General features: G+C 50.2%; 4 protein-coding genes across 6 annotated transcripts; all 4 read right to left on the reverse strand.

The window, feature by feature from the left end:
• Window positions 1-1,104: 1,104 nt before the first annotated feature.
• Window positions 1,105-2,479, reverse strand: LOC104916008 (uncharacterized). Its single transcript, XM_085210081.1, has 2 exons — window positions 2,456-2,479; window positions 1,105-1,728 (listed from the first exon to the last, which is right to left on the reverse strand). The coding sequence occupies exons 1-2, from the start codon at window positions 2,477-2,479 to the stop codon at window positions 1,105-1,107; spliced, it is 648 nt and encodes a 215-aa protein (XP_085066207.1).
• A 1,907-nt stretch (window positions 2,480-4,386) lies between these two features.
• LOC146542678 (uncharacterized) lies at window positions 4,387-5,955 on the reverse strand. Its single transcript, XM_085209869.1, has one exon. It carries the CDS (start codon window positions 5,953-5,955, stop codon window positions 4,387-4,389), a length of 1,569 nt encoding a protein of 522 aa, XP_085065995.1.
• Window positions 5,956-8,532: 2,577 nt separating this feature from the next.
• Window positions 8,533-11,235, reverse strand: LOC146542679 (uncharacterized). Of its 3 annotated transcripts, none has more exons than XM_085209802.1 (8): window positions 11,022-11,235; window positions 10,704-10,925; window positions 10,521-10,637; window positions 9,879-10,304; window positions 9,438-9,770; window positions 8,934-9,221; window positions 8,781-8,825; window positions 8,533-8,726 (listed from the first exon to the last, which is right to left on the reverse strand). In XM_085209802.1, the coding sequence occupies exons 1-8, from the start codon at window positions 11,230-11,232 to the stop codon at window positions 8,533-8,535; spliced, it is 1,836 nt and encodes a 611-aa protein (XP_085065928.1). In that variant the 5' UTR covers window positions 11,233-11,235. The 3 variants fall into 3 exon arrangements, with proteins under 3 accessions (XP_085065928.1, XP_085065927.1, XP_085065926.1); XM_085209801.1 differs by lacking the exon at window positions 10,521-10,637 and adding an exon at window positions 9,384-9,431 and having other exon boundaries at window positions 8,533-8,741; window positions 8,814-8,866; window positions 8,972-9,050; ... (2 more) ...; window positions 10,749-10,925; window positions 11,022-11,232; XM_085209800.1 differs by lacking the exon at window positions 10,521-10,637 and adding an exon at window positions 9,384-9,407 and having other exon boundaries at window positions 8,533-9,047; window positions 9,636-10,163; window positions 10,773-11,232.
• Window positions 11,236-13,771: 2,536 nt separating this feature from the next.
• LOC146542680 (uncharacterized) lies at window positions 13,772-15,526 on the reverse strand. The gene has a single exon (XM_085209799.1). The coding sequence runs from the start codon at window positions 15,524-15,526 to the stop codon at window positions 13,772-13,774; it is 1,755 nt and encodes a 584-aa protein (XP_085065925.1).
• Window positions 15,527-26,383: the final 10,857 nt, after the last annotated feature.

The raw sequence follows: 26,383 nt of genomic DNA on the forward strand, positions 1-26,383 counted from the left end.
CCATTCCCCCTCCTGTTCATATACTCCATTCAAGTATTGGAAGGAAGATCAGGGGAAGTTTTATGGGTGTTCGTGGAGCTGGAAGAGCCAGAATCCTCCCAGATGGGTGAAAACAGAAATGGCAAAACATATTTTACAAATGGAGTTGTGTGTCCTTTTCTCTCCCTTTAAGCGGGCACAGAGCTAGGGGTGCTTTTGTTCCGTTACTGATATTTGTAGAGAACAATCCTGGAGCTCTAAATATTTGGCCAACACCATCACTGGTACTTGAGCACCTCTGCTCTGAACCGTCAGCTCAGCACAGAGGAACCATCCTCTCCCTCCTCCTAAATTAGGGCCTGATCCTATCGCACAGTGCCACGAAGCAGGTTGCTGCGAGCAACAAAACCAGCTCACTGGAGTTGCCTCACACTGTTGGTGCAAGCACATGTCTACGTGCTCAGCTTGCGCCATCTCCTGCAATCTGCCGGATGGGGGCCGGCCATGAAATTGGTCCCAGTAAACAGAGCTGCATTCTCAAGGTCACGTAGTAAATAATAATCATGGGGAAATCACCTGGGCATTCTGCAGCTCTGCTTGTAGGGGCCGGGCTGTGTGCAGTGCTGAGGGGCCCCATTGGGCGCAGCACAAGGGGCTTTGATGTCTCCCAGAGCCAGGAAGCAGCTTTTCCTGCTGTTGTAAATAGCGTATTTTAATTGTGTTAAAATCAACGTGACATTTAATTAATTTAGTTGTAAAGTACATATCGTATCAATAGGAAAATCAATCTTCTGTAGCCCATCTTGAAGTGATCTCTTTGGATGTCTTGTACATATGTCAAATGAAGGAGAGAAGAATGAAGCAAATTATCCTGGTGCTGATGTTCCTATAGAGCATGAGGTTTGATTTCTCAACCCAAGAGAAAAATGAGAAGGAAGGAAGGAATCTTTTCCCAACCTATGAGAAAAAGGAGAGGGTGGAAGGGATTTTTTCCTGTCACTGAAGCACAGGTTCCCTTCCCGATGCAGGAAGAACAGCCTGATGGGAGGAATGCAGAGCTCCTGGTCCATGGTAAAAGTTGCAGCGTGGCACTTCTGGAGCACAGAGTGAGATCTGTAGGGTTCTTCATTTCTTCTGGCTGGGGGGCCACTGGCAGCTCTGCTTGATCTGTTGGGGCTCAATGTCGGGAATGACCACGGGGCACTTCTGCTGCATGACCTGTGCCATCCCAGCACCTCCAGAGCTGAGCTCTTCCCCGGTGCCATAGCCCGATGCACCACCATACAGCCCCTGCCCAGCACTTGTGCTTACAGCCTTTTGCCTCTGTGATGCATCATAGCCATAGCCAGAACCTCTCTCAACACCCAATTTCCCACTGTAGCATCCTGATCCTCCACCACCTGCTGAACCACCAGCCATACCCCATCCCCTGTCCTCAGTGCCATATCCCACTGCCCCCCGGGGGCTGTAGGTTGGGACTGTCCCTCCCGTTGTGCTCCATCCAGATGCCCCCTCGCTATCACCCCCAGATATTACAACAACCCCATCGCTGCTGGGTGTGCACCCCGCTGTGATGCTATAGGGGAAGGATGTGGGTGCAGCTCCCCGGCTGTAGGTGATGGAGCCCTCTCCGCTGCAGAAGATGGAGCCACGTCCCTGCAGGCTCGGAGTGCCCCCGTAGTGTGAGGAGATGCCATTGCTGTAACCCCTGTTCTGGCGGGAGCATCTCCCTCGGAAAAATTGAAAGATCTGAAAGAAGAAAAAGAAAACAACACCCATTATTGCTTCATTTTTACACCATGGCCATGTCCCGTGGCAATGCTCTGCTCTTTTTCAAATAGGAGAACATTTACTGGGACATTTCCTGTTTCCTATTTCTAGGCTGCATTTCTGGAGAATCAAAAGCTGAACTAATTTAACACCTCGGAACTGCTGCAGTTTTCCCCTCTCAATTCTCAGGCTGAGCTGTAAAGATAGCACGGATTATCCCTGATTCTGCTTTTAAAGTGTTGCAAGAGCGGTGTATCAGGATTTCCAAGCAAGGCGACATTGCTGGCTGCATTGTTATACCCATTGCATTCCCAGTGGGATTTAGATAAGCAGCACAGCTGTGAGAGGTGCGTAACCACCATGAAGGACAACACAGACTTGTCATTAAATCATATAAAACAGATGTCCCACACCTTATAAACATGTTGGAAGCATTGATGGCTCTGCTGGTCCCAATGTGCTGAGCCCACCACAGGCTTAGCTGGGTGTTCAGCCTGCGTGTGGCTCCCAGCGGTCTGATTTCACCTCTCCTCCCAGCAGCAAAATGGGAGTGCAATAATGGATGCACCATAGCTAGAAGCACCAGAACAGTGCTAAGGATGCTCAGGCAGTGGGGTACTGTTGCAGATACACCCCGAGATCCCAAATGAAGCCATCCAACTCCCATGAATATGCCATCATAAAGCTGCAGAAAAAGCAAACTTACCCTCCTCAGCCATCGGAAACACATTTAGAAGGTTAAAGTTGACTGAATGAACAGCTTTAAGACACGGGAACTTTTATACGGTGTTTAGCATAGATGGGAAGTGAGACACCTTAAGGAATGGCAATGATTTATTTACCAATCGAACACTGATCTCAATGTTTGCTTTGACTCATGACAACCGATCAATATCTCCCCGTTGTCCTGCATGCAGCAGTAATTGCTACTCCTGCTTAATAACCCCATTTTTCTGCCTAATGACTTTATTCCTGTCCTCCTGCCCTGAGCAAGGACAGCTGCGAGGCAGATCTGCTGGGGGAGGTGAGTGGGAGTGTGGGTGTAAGAGATGCTGAGCATGAGGATTGGTGCATGCAGTGAGCGGAGAAGGGGCAGAAAGATGTGGTTCAGCAGCATGACACCATTTGCAACACAGGCATCACTGCAAGGGCAGATGGGGTCAGCAGGTATCCAGGATGGAGGGGATGCAGCCCAGGGCTGCACACAGCACCTGATCTCTCCATCCTTTCACTGATGGCTCCATAGAGACATTATCTAAAGAGGACATTTGCCTTTGAGTCGGAGTAAAGCAGCCAGCTTGGGTGATTTGTGAGGATGCTACAGGGAAAGGTTAAGGATCCTGGAGATAATTGCAGAGGTTTAAATGCCCAAACACCTAAACCCAGTGTGGCAGGATTATTCCTGGCATGGAAGAGTCATCCACCAGCTGCCTTCCTTCTGCATCTACCTGTGCTGTGCCCTTGGGAAGACCATGGAGCACCAGGATCTGATCGTATGTGCTGAGGATGTGCAGTGGCTGTGCTGGTGCCACTGCCTTGCATGGTGTCCACACAAAGTCCCCGTGCTCAGCTCAGCTCGTGGTGCTGGACCAGATCTGTTCAACTCTGAGCAGTTTCCCCAGAGAGGCAGTGAGTCCCAGCTTTGGCAATAGGCCACATTTACTGGACAGCGAGCAGCACAAAGAGGTGGTGCTGCTGCCCTCAGCATTTCATTTCAAAGCAGGTTGCCAAACACGGACAAGGAGGAATTAAGGCCTGGCGGCATAGTGTGGTATGCTTTCACAGCCTAAGGGCTGTGCTGCTGGCTTTATTTCCTTCTGCTGGCCCAGGGAACATTCAGCCAATGCCGTGTGGGAGGCTTTCCTCTGGGCAGAGCTGCTCTGAGTTTTGCAAAGCTGGGTGGGAAGGTGTACCACAAAGACATGGACATTGGTATGGCATTGGGCCACTCTGGGCAGTGATAACTGCTAATGTGGACTGTCCCTGCTTCCACTGCTTCAGGTTGGAACCCAACAGTCTCAGCTGCACCATCCAGCAGATCTGTGTTGCTACACGGGCATCAACATTGGGTGCTGCTGTCCCAGAGGAGTCAGAGCCATGAGCTGGGGTGACAGTGAAAGGGAAACATCAATGCAGGAGTCAAGCGGACGATGGAAGCTGTGGGTGTTTGATGCTTTAGAATATGTTGTTGCTCTACTTTGGAGCCAGAGAAAAAGAAAGGTGCAACAGCCTCCTGGACTCTATGGTGCATTGGCTTTAGAGCTGTGACAATGCAATGCTGAACTTCTCAATGGAGGACTCAATTAACTTACCAGATATATTTCTTGCTACAAGATATTGAGATGCTCTGTGAGAAAGCAAGAAAAAAGAAACTAAAATATAAGTCTACTTTCTGATGTCACGATATTTATTAGGTACTACAAATGCTCACTGAAAATTGAGCAGAATTTGGCCAAAGCAGTCACAAAAACAGCATGGGGCAAAACATTGTTAAGGCCAGAGTTTATGGCATAGCGATGGAGCATCAAGGGGCGACAAGAGGACACATGGTGGGGAGGCAGACGAACATGGGAAAGAGGACAAGGCAGCAGAGAAAGGCAGGGCTGTTATTGCTGAGTGCTGGGCAGCTGGGGGTGTTCACTTCTGCTGGCCGGGGAAGTAGCAGGCCTGCTTGGTCTGGTGGCTCTGGATATGAGGAATGACAATAGGGCATTTCTGCTGCGAGGACTGGCCGTACCCAGCACTGCCTCCTCCGGAGCTGACAATGATGGTGTTGCCAGAGGAACCGCCACTGGCCCCACCGGATCCCCCACTGCAGCATCCAGAGTCTCCTCCACTGCTGCCACCTCCTTCAATGATGATCGTGCCTCCGGAAGATCCACCACTGCTGGATCCTCCACCACAGCATCCAGATGAACCTCCTCCTCCTCCTGAGCTAATGATGATCTTCTGGCCTGATCCCCCACTGCTGTAGCTGGAAGAGCCATAGCCAGAAGAGCCACCACCGCAGCATCCAGAGGATCCTCCACTGCTCCCACCTCCTCCAATGATACTCTTGGATCCTGAGTATCCACCACTGCTGTATCCTCCTCCCATGCCATAGCCTGAGGAGCCTCCACTGCAGCATCCAGACGATCCTCCACTGCTCCTACCTCCTGTAATTATGATCTTTCCACCTGAAGACCCACCACTGCTGCATCCTCCACCACTGCTGGATCCTCCACCACAGCATCCAGACGATCCCCCACTGCTCCCACCTCCTCCAGTGATGCTCTTGGATCCTGAGTAACCACCACTGCTGTATCCTCCTCCCATGCCATAGCCTGAGGATCCTCCACCACAGTATCCTGAGGATCCCCCACTGCTTCCACCTCCTCCAATGATGATCTTGCCACCTGAAGACCCACCACTGCTGGATCCTCCACCACTACTGGATCCTCCACCACAGCATCCTGAGGATCCCCCACTGCTCCCACCTCCTCCAATGATACTCTTGGATCCTGAGTATCCACCACTGCTGGATCCTCCTCCCATGCCATAGCCTGAGGAGCCTCCACCGCAGTATCCAGAGGATCCCCCACTGCTCCCACCTCCTCCAATGATGCTCTTGGATCCTGAGTAACCACCACTGCTGTATCCTCCTCCCATGCCATAGCCTGAGGAGCCTCCACTGCAGCACCCAGAGGATCCCCCACTACTCCCACCTCCTGTAATTATGATCTTGCCACCTGAAGACCCACCACTGCTGGATCCTCCACCACTACTGGATCCTCCAATGCAGCATCCAGACGATCCTCCACTGCTCCCACCTCCTCCAATGATACTCTTGGATCCTGAGTAACCACCACTGCTGTATCCTCCTCCCATGCCATAGCCTGAGGATCCTCCACCACAGCATCCTGAGGATCCCCCACTGCTTCCACCTCCTGTAATTATGATCTTTCCACCTGAAGAGCCACCACTACTGGATCCTCCACCACAGCATCCGGAGGAACCTCCTCCTCCTCCTCCTCCTGAGCTAATGATGATCTTCTGGCCTGATCCCCCACTGCCACCGCCGTATCCTCCTCCCATGCTGTATCCCGAGGAGCCCGTGCAGCAGGAGGAGCCCTGTGCCTGGTAGCTGGAGGAGCTGCCCCCACTGCAGCATCCCCCAGACTGGGACGATGACTCGTGGCAGCCTCCGGAGTTCTGTCGGGAACACATCACTGAGCAGCAGTCCTGCAAGAAATAGCACTGTTATTCAGGATCCACTCAGAGCTAGTGCTGAAACTTCACACCAAACTTCCAATCTGCCCCAGATTCTCTTGTTGTAGTGGAATGGTAGCTTCATAAAGCCCTTCTTCTTTGAGTGACAGCAGGATAGGAGGCAAAGGGATTGAAAAAATCTCCGTATCAATGGGCTTACCTTCAACACAGCTGGATGTGTGCAAGTCTTGGTGGTAGGTGAATGAGGAGCCCTAGGATATGTTAGCTTTTATACCGGACTCATAAGGGAAGTGAGGCAATGCTGATGGATTTATTTACTGAGCCTGGCTTCACCTACGTCCTTTGACTCACTTGCCCCGTGATACAATGGAGATCTATGGTGCTCCACTTACATTTTATATTCTAGTTGCTAATTTTACACAGTGATTCACTTCCAGGAGTCATGCTCTGAAGTACTGGGTTTGAATGTCCCATGGGGGCTTGTGGTTGGCCTCCCGGGTCTTTCTCTTGGGCTGCAGTCTCTGTGTGCTCAGCAGAGCAGGGACGGAGCCAAGGCTGAAGGATGGAGATTGAAATGAGGCAGGGCTAGAGGGAATGATGAGGGTAAAGGATGCAGTGAGTAGAGTCGGGATGGAGCTGGGGGACACCTGTGCTCAGCTCCAGCTTCCCAGGTGTCCTAATCAGCAGGCTGCATGGTCAGGGCAGGGGATGTCTTGAGATCTTTCAGTGTGCAAAGATGCACTTGAAGGCCATCAAGACCCTACCCTCAAACCACAGCACATTAGACTCTTCCTCTGCTTCAGGTCATTTTTCAGGGGTCCTGCTATGCTGGACAGCCCCCATAACTTGAGTTTAGGGAGACACCTGGGTGTTTGGCCACGGAATGTGGCTTGCTGGAGAATGGCAACTCATCAGCACGTGGTATACATTGCTGGCTCTTGTGTTTTGCAGCACTTGCATCCTTCCACCGTGTCACACGTGCTCGGAGGCTGACAACAGCATCCACCCTTGCTGGAGATGGAGCAGATGAAGGCGTAATTGGGGAGGTTTTAGCTGAGAGGATATGTGACAACAGTGACAGGTTGCTCAGGCCTCCCACAGCGAATACATTGGGCATGCAACGCAGCTCCACTGGTATGGGGACAGGGCCATCAGCCTCATCTCTGGTCACGCGGGCATGGGGGCTTCCTGTATTCTGCTTTGGACTCCCTCCAGTGTCTTGAGCTCTCCTCCAGCCACCAAAGGAAAGCTCAGATCTGACAGTAATTCTGGCTCCCACGCATGAAGTGTGGGTGTTTTACTACGGAGCATCATAGCACCTTGATCCCTGGCTCTAACCTGTAGGGACTTGCACAGAGGGGCAATTGTGGTTCAGGAATTGTGGCTCATCAGGACCCAGGGTGTGAGGGAAAGCTATGAAGGTTTTTGGCAGGGGTGGCAAGAAGCCTGCAAGCACTGCATGACTCGTGTGTGTGCAGGGCTTGGAAACACAGAGTCAGTGCCACATGCTCATCTCAGCAGGTAGAATGAAAAGGATTCACGGGGGGAGTGCCCCACATTTGGGCCACTCCGCTCTGATGTGTCTAGGCCACTCTCTGCCCTTTGGAGCAGTTCTGCTCAGGACAGGTGGTCAGGTTACGTCATGCATTCTTTGCACTTCCAGCTCCTCTGGGAATGCTGTGTATTGTTAAGAGAGAAAGAAAAAAACTTGGCCAGATCCTGCAGCCCTTTTCCCCAGCAACTTCCTTCAGGCACAGCAATGCTAATTGATGGCGTTGGCCATGAAGAAGATACCAGTGAGATCTCCCCAATAAGACGTCCCCAATTTTTTCTGCAACAGGCAGAATCTAACCAGTTGTGGCCCTTCAAGCATTTGCACGGCTGATGATAAACTCTAGAAAAGTGCTTCTACACCTAACTTTGTTACCTTCTGTGTGTGCCAGATGGATAAAAGACATCTAGCTTAACATTTGCAGAACTCAAGGCCATAGTTGTGACTGTCCCAAAGAAGCCTTGCTGCTGAATGTTGCCTAAGAAAATGAATGGTTTCCTTGAGATAAAAACCTGACTAAGTCTTTCCAAAGTTTGCTGTTGTCAGCACTGAAATCCCTTCAGGAGACCCAGAGATTGTGCTTTGCTTCCTCATGTGGGAAGGGGAAACAAGTGGAGCTATTCACCATGTTACAAATGCAGCTTCTGTGGATATTAATGAGGGACACAGACCATTTGCTCATGCAACAAAGGCTCTCCTAAGCAAGACCTGTTAATATCCATAAGCTGCAGCATTGAAGGCTGAAGGTTTCTCAGCAGAATGCATTCAGTAGATTATTCACTTTTTGAAAGTAAACAGGAGACAGAGAAAGAATAAAAGCAATGCTGCAAAAGCAGTTCTTTCCGAACACACTGTTTTTTATTGCACTTCACATTGAAGGGTGAGAAATCATCAGGGAGTTCTCAGCGTGGGGATGCAGCATCAGAGGACAAGAAGAGAAGAGGTCATTTGGAGAGGAAAGAGGACAAGGCAGCAGAGAAAGGCAAGGCTGTTATTGCTGAGTGCTGGGCTGCTGGGGGTGTTCACTTCTGCTGGCCGGGGAAGTAGCAGGCCTGCTTGGTCTGGTGGCTCTGGATATGAGGAATGACAATAGGGCATTTCTGCTGCGAGGACTGGCCGTACCCAGCACTGCCTCCTCCGGAGCTGACAATGATGGTGTTGCCAGAGGAACCGCCACTGGCCCCACCGGATCCCCCACTGCAGCATCCAGAGTCTCCTCCACTGCTGCCACCTCCTTCAATGATGATCGTGCCTCCGGAAGATCCACCACTGCTGGATCCTCCACCACAGCATCCAGATGAGCCTCCTCCTCCTCCTGAGCTAATGATGATCTTCTGGCCTGATCCCCCACTGCCGTAGCTGGAAGAGCCATAGCCAGAAAAGCCACCACCGCAGCATCCAGAGGATCCCCCACTGCTCCCACCTCCTCCAATGATACTCTTGGATCCTGAGTATCCACCACTGCTGTATCCTCCTCCCATGCCATAGCCTGAGGATCCTCCACTGCAGCACCCAGAGGATCCCCCACTGCTCCCACCTCCTCCAATGATACTCTTGGATCCTGAGTAACCACCACTGCTGTATCCTCCTCCCATGCCGTAGCTTGAGGAGCCACCACCGCAGTACCCAGAGGATCCTCCACTGCTTCCACCTCCTCCAATGATACTCTTGGATCCTGAGTATCCACCACTGCTGTATCCTCCTCCATAGCCTGAGGAGCCTCCACTGCAGCTCCCAGAGGATCCCCCACTGCTCCCACCTCCTCCAATGATACTTTTGGATCCTGAGTATCCACCACTGCTGGATCCTCCTCCCATGCCATAGCCTGAGGAGCCTCCACTGCAGCATCCAGAGGATCCCCCACTGCTTCCACCTCCTGTAATTATGATCTTGCCACCTGAAGACCCACCACTGCTGCATCCTCCACCACTACTGGATCCTCCACCACAGCATCCAGACGATCCTCCACTGCTCCCACCTCCTCCAATGATGCTCTTGGATCCTGAGTAACCACCACTGCTGTATCCTCCTCCATAGCCTGAGGAGCCTCCACTGCAGCTCCCAGAGGATCCCCCACTGCTCCCACCTCCTCCAATGATACTTTTGGATCCTGAGTATCCACCACTGCTGTATCCTCCTCCATAGCCTGAGGAGCCTCCACCACAGCATCCTGAGGATCCCCCACTGCTCCCACCTCCTCCAATGATACTCTTGGATCCTGAGTATCCACCACTGCTGGATCCTCCTCCCATGCCATAGCCTGAGGAGCCTCCACTGCAGCATCCAGAGGATCCCCCACTGCTTCCACCTCCTGTAATTATGATCTTTCCACCTGAAGACCCACCACTGCTGCATCCTCCACCACTACTGGATCCTCCACCACAGCATCCAGACGATCCTCCACTGCTCCCACCTCCTCCAATGATGCTCTTGGATCCTGAGTATCCACCACTGCTGTATCCTCCTCCATAGCCCGAGGAGCCTCCACTGCAGCTCCCAGAGGATCCCCCACTGCTCCCACCTCCTCCAATGATACTTTTGGATCCTGAGTATCCACCACTGCTGTATCCTCCTCCATAGCCTGAGGAGCCTCCACTGCAGCATCCAGAGGATCCCCCACTGCTTCCACCTCCTGTAATTATGATCTTTCCACCTGAAGACCCACCACTGCTGTATCCTCCACCACTACTGGATCCTCCACCACAGCATCCAGACGATCCTCCACTGCTTCCACCTCCTCCAATGATGCTCTTGGATCCTGAGTAACCACCACTGCTGTATCCTCCTCCATAGCCTGAGGATCCTCCACCACAGCATCCTGAGGATCCCCCACTGCTCCCACCTCCTCCAATGATACTCTTGGATCCTGAGTATCCACCACTGCTGGATCCTCCTCCCATGCCATAGCCTGAGGAGCCTCCACTGCAGCACCCAGAGGATCCCCCACTACTCCCACCTCCTGTAATTATGATCTTGCCACCTGAAGACCCACCACTGCTGGATCCTCCACCACTGCTGGATCCTCCACTACAGCACCCAGATGATCCTCCACTGCTTCCACCTCCTCCAATGATGCTCTTGGATCCTGAGTAACCACCACTGCTGTATCCTCCTCCCATGCCATAGCCTGAGGATCCCCCACTGCTTCCACCTCCTGTAATTATGATCTTTCCTCCTGAAGACCCTCCCCTGCTGGATCCTCCACCACAGCATCCAGACGATCCACCACTGCTTCCACCGCCTCCAATGATGATCTTTCCACCTGAAGACCCACCACTGCTGGATCCTCCACCACAGCATCCAGATGATCCTCCACTGCTCCCACCTCCTCCAATGATACTCTTGGATCCTGAGTAACCACCACTGCTGTATCCTCCTCCCATGCCATAGCCTGAGGATCCTCCACCACAGCATCCTGAGGATCCCCCACTGCTTCCACCTCCTGTAATTATGATCTTTCCACCTGAAGAGCCACCACTACTGGATCCTCCACCACAGCATCCGGAGGAACCTCCTCCTCCTCCTCCTCCTGAGCTAATGATGATCTTCTGGCCTGATCCCCCACTGCCACCGCCGTATCCTCCTCCCATGCTGTATCCCGAGGAGCCCGTGCAGCAGGAGGAGCCCTGTGCCTGGTAGCTGGAGGAGCTGCCCCCACTGCAGCATCCCCCAGACTGGGACGATGACTCGTGGCAGCCTCCGGAGTTCTGTCGGGAACACATCTCTGTGCAGCGGTCCTGCAAGAAATCACATATTTGTTACTGATAAGAATCAAAATGATCTCAGCCAGTACGGCCATTGTTCCATCGCAAGGTTTGTTTCCAGCAGTCTCTGAATTTCCTTACAGATAATTGTCTTCTATGTATTCCAACCATATATGAAGCCTTTGCTATCAGGGCAGCACATGGCTACCATAGATAGTCAACATAAACTCCTGAATTTGGAGTCTTTTATTCCATATGTGTTCCCTCTGGATCTCTATCCTCATGATTTCCAGTATCATGGAGTGATCTTTCTTCAGCTAATATCCACAAAAGATTTAAATTTATCAAAACAACATCCCTAAGCTTCAAGCCACCACACATTTGGTGTGCTCCACCAAGGCATTTCTGTTTTGCAAACACAAAAATCAGAAGAATTGCTCCCATATGCAGAAATGGACTTACCCTGCTTGGTTCTGATAATACGTTCAACGGCGCAATGCTGAGTGAGTGGTGCGCTACAGAACCAAGCAACTTTTATACTGCCTCTAGTTTTGCTAAGTGGGTTGTGAGGCATCCCGGGGAATGATGATGGGTTTATTTACAGGACAAATTGTGCTCCTTCAGGCCAGTCGTCCTCTTGACTCATCGAATCAGATCAATGCTTTTCCCTTGCATCACTTCCTAGTCTACTCAAAGTCTGGGTGCGGATCTCATGTGAGCTCTGTTCCCGTGGTTGTGTTTGAAGGTAGGAGCTGTGGGGCTCCAGTGCCCTGCACGTGAGCTAGGGGATGCTGCTGGGATGGTGTGAGGACTTGTGTTTACTATTCATTACAATCACAGAATCACAGAATCATTGAATCATTGAATCACTGAGTCATCGAATCATTGAATTATTGAATCATTGAATCATTGAATCATTAAGGTTGCAGACCGTTAACATCAACTACTCCAACCGTCAACCCATCATCACAATGGAGAAGTCTGGAAGAAAGGAGAGAGCTGCAGTAGTTGGGAGTGCTGTTGTTGGGGTGGCAGAGGGGAGTAGAAGATCCCCACATGCTTGGACACCTCACTGTGCCAATCTAGCATGGGTCATTTTTTTGCCTGTCCAGTCATGGGCAGTACAGAGGTCAGGTAGAATTTATGCTGCCTCTTGGAATTAGGGGTGATAGCTGCTCCAGCATAGAATACAAGTGCTGGAGGTAAAGGGTAGAGGCCCCAGCCCCTGGCCAGTGCTGGATCCATTCCTGCATGCTGCTTGGTGCAGCTTGGCAGGGTCCTTGTGTCCCACTTTGTGCTTGGTGATTCCCTGGGCACTGTCCTGGCTGGATCGCCTGGATGTGATGGGCTTGGGATACATCCACAGCCATCAATTGCAAGGGATTGAGTTGACTGGGAGAGGCCACATCACTGCAACAGGGCTGAAAACTGGAAACAGCAGCACGGGCACTCTTCATTCCCACCCAGTGGGTCACCTCAGTTCCCCTAGTATTTCTCACTTCGGTATTTACTCTCAAAGACTATTTTTCTTTTAAAAATTAGTTAGCCAGCCTGTTTGAAGCAGTAATAAAATGGAGAGTGGAGCGGCCAAGGTTGTCTGCCAGAAGAATTAAATATTACTGTTTATTTTACATTCCGCATTGCAACTGTTAATTGACAGAACGTACCACATCAAAGGAATCACTTCCCAGAGGGAAACTCCCACTGAAGACTCATACCTGAAGCAGTGTTTTATCCCTGTGTGAGTGAGGAGCTTCCCAGTTACTCCACGCTTAGCATCTCAGCCCTGGAAGGGGCTGTCTGATGTCCTGTCCCTGATGCTGAATGCTTCAGGAGCTCCGAGCTGGAGCCAAGGTTTAACAGACCTCGTATCTCTTAGTGCTTAGTGCAGCTATGAGCACCAAGAGCTTCTTCATCATTCAAGGGGCTCAGCCTCACACCTGTGAAGGTATCCTGTAATTCTTTGCACTAAAGTGTTAAGAGTTTTTGCATTTTCCCTCTCTTATCTACGCCTTCCTTGGGCATTTTGTGGTACCTAGATGAAAGAGACTTTTTCCAATATTTAACTTTGGAGTACTATATCTGATAGGCAAAAGTCAGGGTCATGTGTAGCAACTGATATTTAAAAATGACATAAAATATTTAGGGAATCTTACCTCTCTTCTACAGTGGGTTTGCAACGCATTTGTGCTCTGGAGTTTTATTAAAACAGCATAACCTCAGAAAGAAATCTTGGTGAGTGAAATAATGAAAATATGTGGTGTAAACAGAATGCAAGGACTCAGACACTGAAGTTCTCTAGAGCTGCAGTTTTATTGCCTTGTGCAAACACTAGAAAATTGAGGCAGAAAATAGACATATGATGTAACCTCACATGAGGCTGCAAGTTGCTGATACACACCACTGAGGTTCTAGTTGGCTGGAGAGCTGAAGAGAAAAATTGCAAGGAGGAGGAGAAAGGAATCATGCAAGTATTCTTACATTTAACCTGTGTAAGAAATGAGATAATGTTTGCATCCTGGGCTTTCTTATTACAAGTTTCTCTGCTAAACTTGTGCTACTTGTGTTTAGTCTGTGGTGGCCAGGAGATAGGCTGGGTCTGCTGTTGCATGGACATGCCTCCTGAGCTAGATGAACCACCTCCACCAGAGCCTCCTCCAATAATGCAGATGGATCCTTGGCCCTGGTGACCAGAACCACCCCCACCTCCTCCACCACTTCCTCCTCCAATGCAGATGGGTCCTTGGCCCTGGTAGCTGGAACCACCTCCTCCTCCTCCTCCTCCTCCACCTCCAATGCAGATGGGACCTTGGCCCTGATGGCTGGAACCACCTCCTCCTCCTCCTCCTCCTCCACCTCCAATGCAGATGGGTCCTTGGCCCTGATGGCTGGAACCACCTCCTCCTCCTCCTCCTCCACCTCCAATGCAGATGGGTCCTTGGCCCTGGTAGCTGGAACCACCTCCTCCTCCTCCTCCTCTTCCCCCTCCAATGCAGATGGGTCCTTGGCCCTGATGGCTGGAACCACCTCCTCCTCCTCCTCCTCCACCTCCAATGCAGATGGGTCCTTGGCCCTGGTAGCTGGAACCACCTCCTCCTCCTCCTCCACCTCCAATGCAGATGGGTCCTTGGCCCTGGTAGCCAGAACCACCTCCACCTCCTCCACCTCCACCTCCACCAATGCAGATGGGTCCTTGGCCCTGGTAGCCAGAACCACCTCCACCACTTCCACCTTCACCTCCACTAATACAGATGGGTCCTTGGCTCTGGTGGCTGGAACCACCTCCACCTCCTCCTCCTCCACCTCCACCAATGCAAATGGGTCCCTGGCTTTGGTGACCAGAACCACCTCCACCACCTCCTCCTCCACCTCCACCAATGCAGATGGGTCCCTGGCTTTGGTGACCAGAACCACCTCCACCTCCTTTTCCTCCACCTCCACCTCCTCCTCCTCCTCCTCCTCCACCAATACAGATGGGACCCTGGCTTTGTTGGCTAGAACTACCTCCTCCTCCACCTCCACCAATGCAGATGGGTCCCTGGCTTTGGTAACCAGAACCATCTCCACCTCCTTTTCCTCCACCTCCTCCTCCTCCTCCTCCTCCACCAATACAGATGGGACCCTGGCTTTGTTGGCTAGAACTACCTCCTCCTCCACCTCCTCCAATGCAGATGGGTCCTTGGCCCTGGTGGCCAGAACCACCTCCCCCTCCTCCTCCTCCACCTCCACCTCCACCAATGCAGATGGGTCCTTGGCCTTGATGGCTGGAACCACCTCCTCCTCCTCCTCCACCTCCTCCAATGCAGATGGGTCCTTGGCCTTGATGGCTGGAACCACCTCCTCCTCCTCCTCCACCTCCTCCAATGCAGATGGGTCCTTGACCTTGATGGCTGGAACCACCTCCACCTCCTCCTCCACCTCCACCGATGCAGATGGGTCCTTGGCTCTGGTGGCCGGAACCACCTCCACCACCACTGCTGCCACTGCCTCCTCCAATAATGCAGATGGGTTCTTGTCCCTGGTGGCCTGAAGTTCCTCCTCCTCCTCCTCCTCCTCCTCCTCCAAAGGAGGATGATGATATGTGGGTCTGGTAGATAACACCACCACCGCCACCGCCGCCGCCGCTGCTTCCTCCACCATGGCAGGATGATCCTTGGCTCTGATATCCTATAGATCCTCCACCTCCACTACTGTGGCAGGATCCTCCTCCGCCACCCCCATGGCATGAGCCTCCTCCACCACCTCCGCCATGGCATCCACCAGACTGCTCAGAAATCCCTTGGCCTTCGCCCTTCTGCTGGTGGGAACCCATCGTTGCAGGAGCCAAGAGCCCTGCAAGAGAAAGAAAAATGAGCATTAGAAAATGCAGAAGAAGAAAAGCTTGCATTATTGTGGCATTACTGCCTCTTCCTTTCCCCCTCCCCTTCCCCAGGCAGGCTGATACGAGGCAATGCGAAAGGGTATTGTCAACCTGAGGAACTTACAGCTCCAAAACAGTTACCAAGAAGAGCCTGAGAAGTTTCCAAATCATTCCATATCCCTTGATTTGGTTTTCCACAGGGCCTCCTCTATCCATACATAACTGTGTAGTTTTTTTTCCTTACATATATATTTTTTCTAGGACAGGTATGACTGTAGCCATTCCTTAACAGCTACTTCTTTAAGGAAGTTGCCAGGGTGGCATTCTGTTGGAAGAGGTACATAAGGCTGTGGTACACCAGAATTACCCTTATCCAAATGTGGTTTGGGAATTTTGACAGGGCTGTCATGCTCAGGGATAGGCATTCATATTTCATGTCATGCAAGAAACAACGGGTCATCATTTGCACAACAGTAACTCCACGGCACTTTGAAATCCTTCAATCTTGGTTTCAAAAGGACATAGTGACTGTTTTGCTTCCTCCTAAAAATTAGAAGCCATGGAACAGGGAATTCAAAAGATCCCAGCAGTGCAAAACAAGCAGACCCTCCGAAGATGATTCTGTTTTCTGTCTCAGCTCTCAATCTTTTCCATGTGATTAAGTTGCGACTCATTAGAAAAACAAATAATCAAATGAGTGTAAATAAGGAGAAATTTTTTAATCATGACATCCCAAAGCCACTTTTACTCCCACCTCTCCCAGTTGAGCATTCCAAGGCTAATCAGAAAATGAGTTTCCATCAGTAGCATGAGGTGCCTTACCGTGTCCCACGGCACGAACGAGCTGAAGGAAATCCAATGGAGTGAGGAAACCTGATGTGCTTCAGTTTTTATACTCTTCCAAGGAAACAGTGATTGATTTATTTATCCACCAAACCCAATCACAACTACCCATTTACTGGGCATAATTTTGATTGATATCTCCCTTCCGCCACCTCTTTTGTTTTCAGTTATGTCAAAGTCACTGTGTGGCTCCACCTATTCTAAGTAGAGTGAAGAAACTGAGAAAAGTGGATGTGTTTATGGATTTCCAGTAAAAAAAAAAAAAAGGGATTTACTTTCACATTCACCCTCCACACAGGTCCAACATTTCCAGAATGAAAAATGTGAGGGGAAAAAAAGAGGAACTTTACTTTTTATAGGCATAGATTATGTATCTTTCATTTGAGAACATGTTTCTGAACACTCAGACTTGACTCTACTGTGTTATTATTTTGTGTTGCAAGTGGAAGCTTGATTGGAGCATATTAACAACCCACGGTATAGTGTCAGGGTTGCACACTGTCTACAGTCCCATGAGCCTGAGCTTTCCAGAAGACAAAACAAGCCAGAGGATGAAGGTAACCCAGGAGGCTCCAGGTGCTCTATAGCTTTGAAAATATTGACCTCCAGAGTAACAGAGGGAAAAAAGGCCCAACAGCCAAAGGAGCAGTGAGGTGGTCTTCATGTGGACCCTTCTTTTACCACGCTGGCTTGTAGAGAGCTTGGCACGAGAGCAGAGCATGGTCAATTGTTTTCCCTTGGGGGGTGGATTGTTAAAACTTCATTGGTACTTCCCAATGTTTTTACCTAGCTAGTGCCTGGGGCTGTTAACAAGACATGGCCAGCTTACACAATTTTAGTGCTAAAGAGAGTCCGAGAGCCATTTCACTGCTGTGATAACTGATAGTTATATTCACAACGGCAAAGGGATGCTCTGGGCAGTGACTCTTCTGCTGGGTGACCATGACAGAAGAGGAGCAGCCTTGAAATGAGGCATGACTGTATTGGGTGTTCTATATTCAGTGGGCATATTTAGTCATCACTCTACTGAAAACTCTTGGGAGCATGTGAGAATAGGGAAAGCTCTTCTTACAAGGAGAGCATCATTTTTTGTAGGTTCCTCTGCCAAACTGGAATGATTACAAAGAACAGCAGCATACCTCCAACAAAACCCTGCAGCTCCAGTCAAGCACTGGAAGGATCTTTCTCTCAGAGCTGGCTGGGGCAGCTCTGTCTTGCTTTGTTGTTTCAGAGCCCTGTCTCCATGGAGAGATACATGCCACCATCATCTCGAGGTGCCTCCCTGTTTGCTGCCTCCTTGCATTTCCTGCCCTGGAGCACGAGGTCTCAGCCATACCTCATCTTCATGCTTGGCAGCACTACCCATCAGCTTCCATGGCACACTGGCCTCACAGCCACCATACCAGGAGGCAATGCAGTGGTGATAAGGGACCCTCTCTGCAGCACATGGGCTCTGTTAAAGGCTCTGTACAGGAAACCTTTTGGAATACTGTCAGCTAGCCTGAGTTTTCACTTACTTGGACAAATACAATGTGAAGGAGACACAATAGCAGTGATACCAAAGCCATTTAGTGGCACGGACCAGGGAGGGAAGTAGGGCAGGGAAGATAGATGTCAAGGGATGCACTGTTTGTCTGAAAGCCAAATTAAAGGCCGTGGTTGTACTATGTATTTAGCATATCTGGAACAGTGTGTTTATCTCCGCTGAGATAAAGAACAGTCAGGAAGCAGTAGTAAGAGGTTTAGCATGTTCTGGCACATAATAGATGAGTCCTGGGATGTACGGACATGTCCTGGGGAGCAGGGCATAACACAGCTTGGCTTGGTTGCTCTAGATGAGGCTTATTGGCTTGGTGGGGTGGGTGAAGGCAACACAGAGGTTCTGACACACTGCCAGTTGGTTACAGGAGCTATTGCCAGCAGTAAAACATGAGTATTCCCAAGCTGATAAGGATAGCAAGAAATCAGAGTTTGGCACTGTGTTCCTGAATTTCAGGAGCAAAGCGAGATGCTCACATTAACTGAAGAGCTCTAAGGTGAGCCTCAGCTCCAGCCAAGCTATCGGAGGTCTTAATCTGCTATAAAAGCATTTTTGCTTCCAACCAACTGCTCCTTCAGTTACTGCAGATCCCTTTTCCCAAAGTCTGAGTACCAGAGGTTGAGAATCAGACAAAGCAGAATTCTTCTCCCATTTCACACATGGAAAGGAGTGATTTGGGAAAGCCTCAAACCTGAGACTTAAACCAGAGCTTGAAAATCTCAGTGCAGTGCTCACCCCCTGCAGATAAAACCCTCTTTAGTGCAATAAAGCCACATCACAGAGGCTTGTGGATGCCAGAGCTTTCCCTCCACATGATTTAATACAGAGATCCCAGAGAACAATGCTTGTGCTGTGAAGCACAGTCTGTAGCTCCTGCAGTTGTCACAGGAGGGTGGAGTATAATTGCCACCGAGGTTTATGTGCTTTCATGATGCTTTTCTCAGTATCTCCTGATTACATCCTCTGTGTGGGTGATGCAAGAGGTGTGATCCTCATATCCGTCCTGACGTGCTGCTGGAGGAAGGGCAGCAGATGCAGCAGTCTGAACACCTCAGATTCTTTGTTTAATTCCCCCAGCTGTGCTTTTTGCACGTTGCAGGGTGGTGGGTAAGGAGGAAGATCGAGCAAGGAATGGGAGAGTTGAGGACACTTTTTCCTCTGTCTCTACCCAAAGACCTCAGCTTCTCTCCCTCACTGAGTAAATATAGAAAACATTTAATAAATAGCCATTTATGCACCATGTAGCTGTGATCTGCACCATCCTCATGGCATGCAGCAGGGTCAGCGTGGGGTTTATAGCCAACCTTACATCCTGGGCAGCATGCAGGACCACCACAGCATGGTAACATCCCTGGGAACATGCGTTGCTTGCCTGGGAACACACATTGCTGAAAGCTACTTGGGCTTGGTACTCCTCAGCAATAACAAGGCAATGCCAGGACAATGCCACGTGCTGCTTGAGGTGACAGCTGCTGCTTTCATGCCATCAGCACCTGGGCCTGAAGACACGGATCCAGCTCTGCTGAGCAAAGGGTGTTCTCCTTCCCAAAGCACTGCTTCCTTTTCCTGCCTGTTTCCTCACTCCCTGTCTGCAGACAAGGTGCAGCCTGCCTTTGCTGCTCCATCCTCTTGCCAGCTGGGTGCAAGACTCAGAGGAGGCATTATTTCTAAGCTGGAAGTGTCTCTTACTTCACTTCTTGCATTCTGCTTCTATTTTGGGGATCAGAGCTTCCGAACCTTTGCCCTCCTCACTGTAGCTCTCCCCTCAGGACAATCCACAGAGAAATTGCTCTTTTTTCTTCCTGTTGCATTTAACAGCTCAGGATTGTGGCTTAGGCTCTTTCTGTAAACCTTCTCATTTAAACACAGAGTGTGCTCTGTGTCACTGTCAAGGAATGTGATGATGGTGGAAGGTAATGATGAGGTCGGCGTACCCCAACGACTTTCCCCAACAATATAGAGTGGCTTTGGCAATCCAGCACTCCAGCCATGGGTTCTTCCCTTATTTCACTTTTCTCTGCTTCCTGCTGTTTGCCACATACATGAAAGCCGTGGGCACACCCTGTTTTTGATTTCCCCCTTTCCTGCATCCTGGTTCCTCCTTTGTCTGAAGCCCATTGGGAAATTATCAATATGGAATGGGGTTACAAAATGGGATGGCTTGGGACTGCCCTACAGCAGCAGCACCACAGCTCTGTGGTGGCACAAAGCAAAGTTTGTGCTAACACAGCTCACAGCATAGCATCTCACAGTGTCTGTGTCAAAGCAACGTCCTTTAGGCCAAAGTGCTTCTAACAGCTGCTTTGGTAGTGAGTGTGTTTGGATGCTATTCTGCTGTATACAAAGAAGTGATTCCCTCCCAAGGCTTTTGGCCCCTATATATTGAAGTGCTGTACTGTTCTTTGTACCTATATCAAACTCAGACAAACCTAGATCATAGGATAAATGCTTTACCAAACAAAAGAAAGCTCTTTTTCTTTTCCTTCCTTCCTTCCTTCCTTCCTTCCTTCCTTCCTTCCTTCCTTCCTTCCTTCCTTCCTTCCTTCCTTCTTCCTTCCTTCCTTCCTTCCTTCCTTCCTTCCTTCCTTCCTTTGTCCTTCATTCCCCCTCCCTTCCTCCCTCCTTCCCTTCTTCCCTTCCCTCCTCCCTTCCCTTCTTTCTTCCTTCCCTCCTTCCATTTTCCCTCCTTCCCTCGCCTTCCCCCCCTTCCTTCATTTTTCTGAGTGTTTCATCTTTTTTCAGACAATGTTTGCTGCAGGTGGTAAGAAATGGCAGCATGGATAAACAGATTATTGTTTTAAATAACTAAACATCTAGCAATTTTGAGAAAGCGCAGCAAAATTCATACACAGGGCTGCATGTCTTGCTCTGGCATATCAAGACAAGCCTCAACCTAGAGAGGAGTCTACCAAAGGGAGATAGCAAAAGATAAAGCAAAAAAGGATAAGTGAAGATTGAGAAACAGCCCTGCTGAGTTAAGTACGCAGATCTCTTATCACACCCACGGTCTCATCGCTGAGCAATTTGGTAATGGCAGGAAAGTTGGAGCATGAAGGGAAATGTCAACCGAGACTCCATGGTGTATACCAAGGGGAATTGTCAACCCAGGCTCCATCACTGCCGTTCCCATGCTCGGTGCCCACAGTGAGATGGAGTGAGGCTCAGGAGGGGCACAGCAATGGACCCCGTGCCAGTCTGCATTGTAGGAAGCACCCCCTGGTTTCTGAAAGCTCATTCTTGGTTTTCTTGCACAGAAGGCAGCAGAGCATGGGCATAAAGCAACCGAAATCCCACAGAAATGAGCTGCCACCTGCCTTCTTCCATGTGGTTTGTACACTCCCACTTCCAGTCAAATGAGCCCATTGGATGTATTAAATGGTGACCAGAGACACCCCAGGACTATTGCTGCCTTCTTGGGTAGAAAAAGACCAATTTAAAAGACCAATTTCCTCCTGTTAATAGATGGGGGAAGAGACACAGATTGAGATCACCAGCCCACACCCACCCCAGAGCCCCATGGCAGGGATGTCACCTGTCATACTGAGCTTCCTGCCCCAGCCGTAAGAGAAAACGTGGTTTGCTAGGGAATTGTGGGAAAATGTGGTTTGCCAGGGAATTGTGGGAAAATGTGGTTTGCCAGGCAATTATGGGATGCTCTTGCTGGAGGTTACCAACTCATCCAACTCAGCACTGTGGCTCAGAGGTACGTGACACAGTGTTCATGGGAAGTGCTCGGTGCTGCCCATCCTGTTGGTGCTTTGCACAAGAAATATCTTCAAGCCCTTTGTTTTAATGAACCTACTCCGAAGTTATAGCAATGTGAGAAGAGCCTTTGTACATTTTCAGCTTATTTGAACAGCACAGATCCCTTGTAGGAGGTAATTCTGATGTTCCCCTGTAAGCCCAAGCAAGCAGTTCTTACCATCGTTAATTCAACCTCTCAGGATCTTTTGAAGGAGAACAGCAAAGGGAACAAGAAACCTGTGTGTGTCTACCTTGTTTCACTCTCTGCAGCTCTGAGGATTGGAGCAAATACTTTATCCTGCTTTGCCCAAACCTTCTGCCCCTACAAGCAGTTTCATGGACCCCACGCACAGCATCCCATAGGCCTCAGTTGGAGGATGCTTGTTGTCACTGAGGCAACGGCTGCTCCCCGTGGCACCTCTCCAACAGTGGGCATTGCTCTCATCTTCACTCCTTCCCTTCCAAAAGGCAACAGGAGCATTTCTGAGATGCCAGGAGGGAACGTGTCATTTGTCTCCCAGCAGCACTCTGAGTGCGTCAGGGCCAACCTCATTTCAGTGCCCCTCATGGACACGTGGTGATGATGACTTTGCTCAGGACTATCCCCCTGGGAAGGAGCTGCTCCCCACCTGACAAGTCGGGCTGCATTGCTGCCTATTTGTATGACCCACCCAGCTCTTTAGTGGGTCATCTGCCCAGTTTTTACCTATGACACAAATGCAGCTTCCTTCCCATATTATTCAACTGGTTTGTGCCAGCCCATTAAATTACAGTCATCGAAAGAAAAGTCTTAATTGCTCCGTTCATTATCATCAGTGGTCATATCCGACAGTTAGCTTATTTGCCTGGGAACACCCCACAGGCTTTTCACGGGTTTTCAGATGAGATCAACAGCAGTTGGTCCAATAGGAACGAGGACAGTTGGAGAGAGGAATGTGGCCAACACAGGGGACCCTCTCCAAGGATTTTCTCCACTCAGAGCTCCTCTCTGCCACTAACATCCCCCAAGATGAGGCTGTGGTAAGAAAGGCAGACACAACCAATGGTAAAACAGCTCTGTAAGCAATCCCAGAAAGTCATGTCAAATCCTTGCTCCCTTTGGAGCAGGAAGGAGTTGGCACATTTGGATGAGGAATCTCACAGGGTCTGCAATCCCCACATCTGAGGGAGATGTGGCATTTGCCCTCTGCAGCTGAAAGCTGTCCCTGGGGGTGTTCAAGGCCGGATTGGATGGGGCCCTGGGCAGCCTGGTCTAGTATTGAATGTGGAGGTTGGTGGCCCTGCCTGTGTGAGGGGGGTTGGAGATTCATGATCCTTGAGGTCCCTTCCAACCTGGGCCATTCTGTGATTCTGTGGAACAGGTTTACCACTTCTTTCCTTTTAAAGCTGTCCCCATTTCTCCATCACACCACTTAGTCATGGGCGAGCCAACACCACATCCCAGCCTCACAGACCTGCTTTTCTACATCGCTGCTGCTGCAGCGTTGCATCACTTTATCACTGCCTTCAGTCAGGGGGCTGCCAGCAGTGCAGCAACTTGCAATTTCAACAGCAGGGCGCATCGCTCTGCACCGCTCAGCCTTCTCACGCCCACCTCATTCTTTAATCGCCCCAAACACCTTAGGCAACGTCGCGGCTCTCTTCACAATGGGGAACGGAAACGGTATCAGCGATGTAGGTGGAAGGACGCCTGTTTGGTTCGGAGAATTCGGGCTCTGCGCCCTGCAGAGGTCCCTGGAGAGCAGCAGCTCTCTGCGGAGCGATCCGCGGTGTGCGGAGCGCGTTCCTCCACCGCGGGGCGGTGCTCCAGGATCGCGATTGGAGCTCCGGGATGTTCAGATGGGAGCAGCCCTGTAGGGCTCCTTGGGGCAGGGCTCCATGGGGCGGTGCTCGCTGCAATGCCGGAGCCGTCACGGGCTGTTCCAGTGCTTCCTGACTTGAAGTCATAGAATCATAGAGTAGTTTGAGTAGGAAGGGACCCTAAAAGGTCATCAGGTCCAACTCCCCTGCAACAAAGAGGAACAGCTACAGCTCTGTCAGATTGCTTGGAGCCCCATCCACCCTGATTTTGAATGTCTCCAAAGAGGACATTCACCATGTTTTTAAAAGGATGAATTTAATTATTTTAATGCTCCTCCATCAAAAAGCGAGAGGAAAATGGGGTTTTCTGGGGGAATCTGGGGCTTAAACTTGGTGCTCAGCTGGTCTCTGAGGTAAGCATTGAGGATGGTCAAGAACAGCAAATAGTGAGAAGGTAACAGACTTAATGCCATTAATGGGAAAAGCCCCTTCTGCTAAGATGACCCCACAGCCTCTCAACTCCTTTGGAGCTATTTCTTGTACTTGACAACTTAGCTGCTTGTTTCTCTAGACAGAAGTACTCTGAAACAGGCAGCTTCAAGGAAATGGGAAACCTTTTTATAGTGCAATTTTGCTGTGGAGGAGGAGATGAACCATATAAATGGATTTCTATAGTGGATAGGAGGGGGAAAGTATTCTCAGCTCATTCCCTTCACTCAAATGTTTGAAATCACTCTTCTCAAAAGTCACAGGGTCTGCAATCCCCCCAAATTCCCACTTCTGATAGTGATTAATAATGTAGAATAGCCCAAGGCTGATGCTCTGGAAGCTGTTCATAATGAGCTTCTACAAACCCAAACCTGCTACATCACCAGTAAAACCATAACAGATTCCCATCCAGCTTCTGTAGTAACAAGAATTGTGAACAGAAAAATACGGATCTCTGAACAAAGCCCAACGTTAGAGATTCAGCAGTGCCCACTTCACTACCACCTGATAGGCCCAATAAACCACTAAATCCAAACCCCTGTGTTTATCTGGAGCTGCATTGTCCCCAGCTGCTCGTAGCTCATTGCTCAATGATGAGGGCACCCACCAAACAGAACCACCATTCTGACGTCTCCTCTTTTCTCCTCTTGGAGGATGGATCTGCAAAGGAAGGAATGAAGCCAAGAAGCAGCTATGTCCTGCAGCCTCACTGTGGAACGACTATTGGTATGCTACAAAGTTCTTGCTTAGGGAAATAGATGGATTTTGGATGGCTTTAAACTGTGTTGTGCACTGCTACGAAGGATTTTGCTGCTATGTCCAGCTGAAGCAGCCTTACAGCCTGTATGTACTGCAGTCTCCTAGATAATATTTTCTCTACTCATTACTTCTGTGGCATCCCGAAGTGTTTTAAAGCCTCGAGTTGTAGCATCCTCTCGAAGTGCAACTCGGCTCGTTGCAAATGGACAGCTCATGGCTCTGTCACTGCTGGAAGTGCTGCGGGAGCTGCAGGGGCTGGCGGTGCCCACAGGAGGGCACAGCTGGGATTGCACTGGGGTTGCTCCTGTCATTAAAACAAAGCATGCAGCTGCTGTACCTTGCTAGCTAATGGAGCCCGAAGATTACGTGAAAGTGTTTGAAAAATGGTGATAAATGAATGCCATGCTTGAGACCATGATAAATGAAAGGTTTTGGGCAGTCGGTGCTGGCTGGTGAGAGCTGGTCGGGAGTGAGGGTGGATGGTGGTAAGACAAGGGGGAATGGTTTTAAAATGAGACAGGAGAGGTTTAGGTTGGATATTAGGAGGAAGTTTTTCATACAGAGGGTGGTGAGGCACTGGAACAGGTTGCCCAAGGAGGTTGTGGATGCCCCATCCCTGCAGGCATTCAAGGCCAGGCTGGATGTGGCTCTGGGCAGCCTGGGCTGGTAGTTGGCGATCTGCACACAGCAGGGGGTTGGAACTGATGGTCATCGTGGTCCTTTTCAACCCAGGCCATTCTAAGATGTAATATGACTGTGGATCTGGGGGTGTACAGGGAGCTGCCTGTCTGGGGTTGTCCCTCTGCCCCTCCTCATCCAATGGACAGTTTGGGTCAGGGCTCTGTGACCCGATACCTGTGGGTGTCCTTGGGCTGGGTCTGTCAGGTATGTTGGACTTAACCCAATGTGGGCTTAACCAGAGTCATGGGTCTGTCTGCCTCCATAGATTGTTCATTTGTAGGTATCCATTCCTGAATGGCAGAGACACTTTAATGCCTTCCTAATTTCTCACACCTTTGGCTTTTAATAAGAAATAATTAAAAAAAAACAAACAAACCACGGTGGTTGCCGCCCAGCTTATTGAAAAAGCAGACAGCTGTATAGCTTGGGAGCATTTAAATAGAAACTGTGTGTGCTTCCAGTGCAGTGCAGTGCTGTTCTCCAGAAGTGGTGGGGCTCAGAGCTGGGGGATGGGAAGCGTCTAAATTTCCATGCAAGTGGTGGAGAGAATGTTTAGGAGCAGAAAGCTCCTAAATGAAGAATCTCTCCAGCTGACTGCTGTGCTGTAACCCCCTAAAGCCTGGCTGTAGTGGGGGTGAAAAGCCATGCAGGCGATGCTCTGTGCTGTCGTAGGCGGGGTGCAGAAGGACTCCTCTGTTCTGTGCTTAGTGTGCTGATGTGCTGCTTTCGTGAGCAGGAGAGAGCTCTCCCCTCTCTGGGTACCACCTCTGCACTTTGCCCTCTTTTGAATGCACCACATTAGAGAGATGCCCCTGGGCTGCTTGGTGGGGAGTGCAGCTTGGTTATTATTGCTCTCCTGGTCGGCAGATTTGGAGAAGGCTTAAGTCATCCTCAGCTCTGCTGACTCTGGGGAAATTGTGCTGCTTTGGAACTGCTCTTTCTGAGTTTTCAGC

This window comes from Meleagris gallopavo, chromosome 27, assembly GCF_905368555.1.
Source record: "Meleagris gallopavo chromosome 27, MGAL_WU_HG_1.1, whole genome shotgun sequence".
Taxonomy (NCBI): Eukaryota; Metazoa; Chordata; class Aves; order Galliformes; family Phasianidae; genus Meleagris; species Meleagris gallopavo.

What these genes read in the sequence shown, in the direction of transcription:
- LOC104916008 (XM_085210081.1), bottom strand. Translation starts at nt 2,479, where the DNA reads ATGTGTTTCCGATGGCTGAGGAGG. An exon ending in GTTTCCGATGGCTGAGGAGG is followed by an intron (nt 1,729 to 2,455) that starts GTAAGTTTGCTT and finishes TTCTTCTTTCAG; the next exon opens with ATCTTTCAATTTTTCCGAGG.
- LOC146542678 (XM_085209869.1), bottom strand. Translation starts at nt 5,955, where the DNA reads ATGTGTTCCCGACAGAACTCCGGAGGCTGCCACGAGTCATCGTCCCAG.
- LOC146542679 (XM_085209802.1), bottom strand. Translation starts at nt 11,232, where the DNA reads ATGTGTTCCCGACAGAACTCCGGAGGCTGCCACGAGTCATCGTCCCAG. An exon ending in ATGCTGTGGTGGAGGATCCA is followed by an intron (nt 10,638 to 10,703) that starts GCAGGGGAGGGT and finishes GGGGATCCTCAG; the next exon opens with GCTATGGCATGGGAGGAGGA. An exon ending in CTGTGGTGGAGGATCCAGCA is followed by an intron (nt 8,727 to 8,780) that starts GTGGTGGATCTT and finishes GCAGCAGTGGAG; the next exon opens with GAGACTCTGGATGCTGCAGT.
- LOC146542680 (XM_085209799.1), bottom strand. Translation starts at nt 15,526, where the DNA reads ATGGGTTCCCACCAGCAGAAGGGCGAAGGCCAAGGGATTTCTGAGCAG.